At 49.8% G+C, this 7341-nt stretch overlaps 1 protein-coding gene across 1 annotated transcript; it reads right to left on the bottom strand.

Moving 5' to 3' along the window:
* Window positions 1–3822: 3822 nt before the first annotated feature.
* On the bottom strand, window positions 3823–5821 carry LOC101387287 (EF-hand domain-containing protein D2-like). The gene is made up of 3 exons (XM_014783739.2): window positions 5816–5821; window positions 5549–5683; window positions 3823–4497 (listed from the first exon to the last, which is right to left on the bottom strand). Exons 1-3 carry the CDS (start codon window positions 5819–5821, stop codon window positions 4366–4368), a joined length of 273 nt encoding a protein of 90 aa, XP_014639225.1. The 3' UTR covers window positions 3823–4365.
* Between the last annotated feature and the right edge of the window lie 1520 nt (window positions 5822–7341).

Raw genomic sequence — 7341 nt, 5'->3', positions numbered from 1 at the left:
ATGAAAGAGGAGAAATTACAATGGACACCAGAGATATACAGAGGATTATAAGATAATACTATGAAAAACAATATGCCAACAAATTGGACAATCTAGAAGAAATAGATAAATTCGTAGACTCACACAACCTCCCAAAACTGAATCAAGAAGAAATAGAGAATCTGAACAGACCAATCACAAATGAAGAGATTGAAACAGTAATCAAAAACCCCCCAAAAAATAAAAGTCCAGGACCAGATGGCTTCTCTGGAAAATTTTACAAAACATTCAAAGAAGATTTCATACCTATCTTTCTCAAACCATTCCAAAATATAGAGGAAGATGGAACAGTTCCTAACACATTCTATGAGGCCAACATCACCCTGGTACCAAAGCCAGGCAAAGACAATACTAAGAAGGAAAACTACAGGTCAATATCACTGACAAACATAGATGCAAAAATCCTCAACAAAATATTGGCAAACCGAACATAGGAATATATTAAAAATATCATACACCACGATTAAGTGGGATTTATATCACGGACATAGGGATGGTTCAACAACCGCAAATCAATCAATGTGATATAACACATTAACAAAACGAGGAATAAAAACCACATGATTATCTCAATAGATGCAGAGAAGGCATTTGACAAGATACAAAATGCATTTATGATAAAAACTGTCAACAAAATAGGTATACAAGGAAAGTACCTCAACATAATAAAGGCCTTATGACAAACCCACAGCCAACATCATATTCAATGGGGGAAACTTAAAGCCATTCTCCTGAGAACAGGAACAAGACAAGGGTGCCTACTCTCGCCACTCTTATTCAACATAGTACCGGAGGTTTTGGCCAGAGCAGTTAGGCAAGAGAAAAGAATAAAGGGAATCCCAATAGGCAATGAAGAAGTGAAACTCACTGTTTGCAGATGACAAGATTTTATATATAGAAAACCCTAAAGAATCCACTGGAAAACTATTAGAAATAATAAAAAACTACAGCAAAGTTGCAGGGTACAAAATCAACTTACCAAAATCAGTTATATTTCTATACTCTAATAGCGAACTAACAGAAAGAGAACTCAAGGAGACAATCCCATTTACAACCCCAATAAAAAGAATAAAATATCTAGGAATGCGTTTAACCAAGGAGGTGAAGGACCTATACAATGATAACTATAAGACATTATTGAAAGAAATCGACGATGACATAAAGAAATGGAAAGACATCCCATGCACATGGGTCAGAGGAATAAATGTGGTTAAGAAGTCCACACTACCTAAAGCAATCTACAGAGTCAATGCAATCCCAATCAGAATCCCAAGGACATTCTTCACGGAAATAGAACAAAGAATATTAAAATTCATATGGGGCAAAAAAAACCCCAAAGAGATCCTGAGAAAAAAGAACAAAGCTGGAGCCATCACAATCCCTGACTTCAAAATATACTACAAAGCTATAATAGTTAAAATAGCCTGGTACTGGTACAAAAACAGACACACAGAATTGAAAGCCCAGAAATAAAACCGCACATCTATGCACAGCTAATCTTTGACAAAGGAGCTAAGAACACACAATGGAGAAAGGAGAGTGTCTTCCATAAATGGTGCTGGGAAAACTGGACAGCCACATGCAAAAGAATGAAAGTAGACCATCTTCTTTCACCATACACAAAAATTAACTCAAAATAGATCAAAGACCTGAAGGTGAGACCTGAAACTATAAAACTCCTAGAAGAATATGTAGGCAGTACACTCTTTGACATCAGTCAGACAGGGATCTCTTTGAATTCCATGTCTACACGGACAAGTGAAACAAAAGAAAAATAAACAAGTGGGATTTCATCAGACTAAAGAGCTTCTGCAGGCAAATGAAACCAGAATCAAAATGAAAAGACAACACACCAGCTGGGAGAAAGTATTTGCAAAGCATATATCCGATAAGAGGTCAATCTCCATAATATATAAAGAACTCACACAACTGGACAACAACAAAAAGAAACAACCCAATCAAAAAATGTGCAGAGGATATGAACAGACATTTTTCCGAGGAAGATATACAGATGGCCAATAGGCACATGAAACTATGTTCAACATCGCTAATCACCAGGGAAATGCAAACCAAAACAACACTGAGATATCACCTTACACCCATTAGAATGGCTATAATCACCGAGACAAAAAATAACAAATGTTGGAGAGGTTGTGAAGAAAAGGGAACCCTCATTCACTGCTGATGGGAATGCAAACTGGTGCAGCCTCTGTGGAAAACAGCATGGAGACTCCTCAAAAAATTAAAAATAGAAATACCTTATGATCCAGGTATCCCAATACTGGGTTCTATCCAAAGAACTTGAAATCAACAACCCAAAGAAGCTTATGCACCCCTATGTTCATTGCAGCATTATTCACTATAGCCAAGAAGTGGAAGCAACCTAAGTGTCCTTCGACTGGTGGTTGGATAAAGAAGATGTGGTATATATACACAATGGAATACTACTCAGCCATAGAGAAGACAAAATCATCCCATTTGCAGCAACGTGGACGGACCTGAAGGGTATTATGTTAAGCAAAATAAGCCAGAAAGAGAGAGACAAACACTATATGATATCACTCATACATGGAAGATAAACAATACACGGACAGAGAGAAGAGTTTGGTGGTGGGGGAAGGGAGTTGGGCGACAGGCACAAGGGGTGATGGGACGTATGTATATGGTGACTGATAAACAATAATGTACAACTAAAAGTTCACAATGTTATAAACTATTATGACATCAATAAAAAACAAATAATCGTACCACCGAAGGAAGAAGTAGGTTTTTTTTCTTTTCTTCTGTGTGAGAAGGGAGGAAAAAAATAAAAAGCAATAAGCCCAAAGAAAAAGACCTTGTTATATTCATCTGTATAAACATGTCTTCTAAGGCAAATGCAATCCAGGATCAAGGCTGCTGCACTGGGGTCGGTACCTCCTAATTTCTGCAGATTCTAAGGCCAAAAAATAAAACCTCTGCAAGTCCAACGAGAGCCTCAGCGACTCTTGGGGCATTTTACTAAAATAAAGAGCTATCGAGTTTAAAAAGGAGTAACATTGTCATGACACACACTGAAAGTTGCATAACTGTGGTCTCAACGGCCGTTCACTCGTTTGGACTGGGTGACGGGCACGGTTTCATGATACAGCAATGGACACACACACGCACACACACAGACACGCACACATGTGAGCCAGCACATCGGGAGCTGAGCAGGACCGGGCAGGTGACACAAGCGTGGCTGAGGCCCATCTGGAGATGGGCACAGGGCTGGCTGGGATCCCCATGCTTCCTCAGGGGGTGTATGCGATGGGACAGGGCTGGTGACAAGGAGGTGAACATCACTCGGGGAAGGATGGTGTGAAAGGACCGAGCGAGGCCCCCTGCTCTCCACCGCCTGGTCCACGCAAACCACTTAAAGCACTTCTTGGACGCCTCCTGGAGAATGGAGATGGGCACTGGGTTCCTTCCCTATGAAGGGCCAGTCCCTCTTCCCCACCCTGCTCTCTCCAGAGCCCCTGGGACACTCAGGCTATTCTGGGGGGACTAGGGAGTGCTGTTTCTGCCCCCAGAGCCTTCCCTGCCCATGATCCATGGCATGGCTGGCAGAGTGTGAGCCCGTGAGGTAAATTGGCACAGATGCCCCTCACCCTGCCTGGCTGGGCCCAGAGAGCTGGGGTTTCCAAGTCAGCATGGGGCGCCAGGGGCCTGGGTCCCTTCGTGAAGATGGAGGTCCCCCGCCTTGACTTCAGCAGAGGGGAGGCAGGGCTGGAGAAACAGGTGCTGGGGGTGGGAGCCGTTGTGCCTCTGATCAGCTCCTTAGGCCCAGCTCTATGGAGCCGGCCACACTTCTTGCCATCTGTCACACCCCAGTCTAGGAAGGGGCTCAGAGGGCCCCAGGGCCAGTGCAGCCTGCTGGTTAAGGGCAGGTGGCCTTTGGGTGGGGGAGGAGGTGAAAAGGGAGAGGCACAGGGGAGGGGAGGTGTGGGGGGGGCAGGGAGCACCCTAGAGCCAGGAGCTGAGCTCGGAGCATCAAGCAGCACTGGAGCAGGCAGCGGAGCAGCCGGGGTGTGAGAGAGACTCAGGAATTGCCAGGGAGGGCCGGGCCGGGCCGGGCAGGGAGCCAGAGCTGGTGTCGTGGCCTCAGGAACAGCAGAAAGGAGCGGGGAGAGGCTGGACCACTTGTGTGAGGCCCTCAACTGGCTCCGTGCACAGGTGTTTTAGGTTTTCAGGATTGTCCCTTCAGACAGAGCCGAGGGTGCAGGCTGGGCCTCCAGTGTGCCCGCCCTCGCCTGCTGGATGGGGCACTGGAGCCAGGGCCGTGCGGTCAGGCCCAGCCCCTCGCTACTTGAAGGTGGCCTGCAGCTCCTTGAAGGCTGCTTTCCGCTGCTTCATCTCCTCCGCCTGCTTCTTCCTCTCCTCCTGCTCCGCCTTGAGCTCCTCCTCAAAGCGGCTGGACTCACTGATGGCCTGGACCTGGGGGGAGGGGGCCAGGCGGGTCACGGTGGGCGGGGTCTCTGCGCCTCCACTGTGGGCTTGCTCTGGGGTCCTTCCAGCCTGCAGTTCTGCTGTGCCCCTCGCACCAACGCACGCACAGCTCTGCCTCTCACTAGCTCTGGCCCTGGGGCGGGCACTGCATTCACCTCTCTCAGCCTCAGTTTCTCCGTTTAGAGCCTGCTGCTCAGTCACTCTGACCTCACGGACTGTTGGGAGGATTAAAAGAGATACCGCACAGTCAGTGGCTGCTGCATGGCATGGCTCCTCGATGTGGGAGCTTCTGAGGTTGCCATCCTCACCCTGTTTCCCGTCCTGGGGAGCCCAGCTGCACACCTGGTCCCACTGATGAACCTGAAACATCCCATCAACCCTAGAAGCCCAAAGGGAGGCGGGAGCAGCATTGAGAAGGAATGTTCTTAGCTCACATGGGAAGAGGGAGAAACATTGAAAGGCAGGTGCCCTGGGGCCCTGGGTAGGCGAGACCCAGGAGCCATATATGTCCCCTCTATCTAAATGTGTGATGAAAGGGAAGGGTGCTGTGCATGTAGGTGGCCTCTGGGGCTCAACAGCCTCCCTCCAGGCTGTGGCAGGTGGGCGGAGTCTCTGAGAGGCCCCGGGAGCCAGTGCTGTGTTTCTGGGCCTGCTCTGCTGTCTCTTGGGCCCACCTTTAAGGCCCAGTCCTTTGGGGGTAGTGGCTCTGTGTGCCAGGGGCAGCTCAAAGTGGTCCCTGTCCCCTCTCTGACAGTACATACCCCTTACCCACCCCCCGGCACAGGGACAGAAAGTGGAAGCTGGAAAAGATCACAGCCTGGATGGGAGGGGACAGAGCCAGGAGGGCACACTGTGGGCCTTGCCCAGCTCGGCCGGGGTGTCAGCTTCCTGTCTCCTGTCTGCAGCCTCAGCAGGGACAGGAAGGGGAAGCGCTGGCCCTCGAGCTAACCCAGGGTCCTGTTATAGCCCAGTCACCGCCCTCCTCGAGCCAGGGTCAGGCCCCCCGACCCCAGGCTCCACACGTCCTCCCGTTCCTCACCTTGGCCTCAAAGAAGCTCTTGGCCCCCTTGACGCCCTCGGTGGAGACGTCAATCTCGGAGAGGCGGGCCAGCACGTGCAGCCCACTGTCCTCCTGCAGCTCCCCAGCCGCTGCCTTGCAGAAGATCAGGAGCAACTGCGCAGGGAGAAATGTGCGTGGGGTCAGGGAGAGAGGGAAAGGGGCCGGAGTCCCTGGCCACAGCCAGGCCCAGCCTCAGGCCTTCCAGAGAAATAGGTTTATATCATTATGACAAAGACCACCCCTCACCTGCATGAGCCTTCCTCGAGTCTTCTAGACTTCTGACCCGTCTACGCTGTCCTGCCTCTCCAAGGAGCCACCATTTCATCCAAACACCCTGAGATGATGAGTGGGGAAAGAGCCCCCTGGCTGGACAGGGGTGATGTCGCCTCCCTCCCCTCCCAAGTCTTGGGGCCCCCGGCGCCCACTTACCCTGCAGCCTTCCCCAGCCCGTGACGTAGCAGACATAGTTGTTGGGTGGAATGCTGCCACGGCCGCCCAGCTGGATCTTGTCGCTTATGGTGTTGGTTGGCCAGTTTGAGCAGAGCAGTGTCGTTCCTGGGTTGGTAAAGAGGTAGAGCATAAAGAGAGGGTTGACTGTTCCTGCCCCAATTTCATTTCTGATTCTAGCCCTAGCTGGAACCACTGAACCCCCTCCTCAGCCAGCCCGATTGTGAATCTTCCTTCTGTCGGGGCTGTGATGGATTGGAGAACAGCCGTGGTTAAACCCCAGGATTGCATTTTGTCCCTGGTGGAGCTTGGAGCCCTAAATTCCCCTAAGCCCTTTCAGGGGAATGTTTGGAACAGGGCGGGCAAACAGGTTTTGGCTTGCAATGTCCACTCTGATGGATTAGCCGTGGCTGCCTGGTGGGCTGTGTTGACAAGGATGCTGAGACTCTGTCCAGGGTCAGCAAGGAAACACATCCATGGTTGCTTGGTGATGGCTGTCCTGTCATACACTTCCCATATTTGGTTTAGAAAATGGCAAGAGATGCTCAGGTCAAAGGGCCTTTCTGCCTTTTACTCTTAGCTCTCTCTTCCGCCTTGACCTCTTCCGCCAGATTCATCCCTTTGCCTCACATTCTTGTCGAGGAAATCGTTAGTGATTGGCAAATTGTATTTTTCACAATGGCTGCAATGAGATCTCCCATCGTATAGGCTCTTGTTATGATGTGATGTTGACGCTCCATCCACTGAAAAGTAGGGTCTGGGTGGGGAGTGGGGACTGGGGGCCTGTGATATGGTGGAAGTGACACCATGTGACTTCTGAGACTAGTCACGAGAGAAGATACAGCTTCCGTCTGGTCCTCCGGGACTCTTGTTCTTGGAACTCAGCCTCTGTGCCATGAAGAAGCCCAGGCCACAGGGAGAGGCCACATATAGATGGTCCAGACAACAGGCCCATTGACAGCCAGCATCGGCCCCCAGTAGGTGAGGGAGGAAGCCTTCGAGATGCTGCAGCCCCGGCCATTGTCTGTCTGCAACCCAGTGAGACCCTGAGTGAGAAGTGCCCAGCAGAGCCCAATCAGACCCGAGATATCATTACGATCCATGATTGTGGCTCTTTTAAGCCATTATGTTTCTGAGCGATTTGTTATAAAGCGACAGATACCCAGAAGAGTAATGCCCATTGATAGGACAGATATTAAAGGTCCTTAGGGCTGACAGCATGCTCAGTTCTAGCACACTTTCTTAGCCATCTCTCCCATAATTCCTCTTCACTATGCTCCCTTCCTGCTGGACAGCTCTGGTCCCTGTCCCAGCGCCACCTGCCC

Source organism: Ceratotherium simum, chromosome 22 (assembly GCF_057802395.1).
Source record: "Ceratotherium simum simum isolate JZ-2026a chromosome 22, ASM5780239v1, whole genome shotgun sequence".
NCBI classification, from domain to species: Eukaryota; Metazoa; Chordata; class Mammalia; order Perissodactyla; family Rhinocerotidae; genus Ceratotherium; species Ceratotherium simum.
The sequence above is the reverse complement of the archived record's forward strand: the minus strand, read 5'-3'. Positions and strand labels throughout refer to the sequence as shown.

What these genes read in the sequence shown, in the direction of transcription:
- LOC101387287 (XM_014783739.2), bottom strand. An exon ending in AGAGCTTCTTTGAGGCCAAG is followed by an intron (nt 4,498 to 5,548) that starts GTGAGGAACGGG and finishes CCCTCCCCCCAG; the next exon opens with GTCCAGGCCATCAGTGAGTC.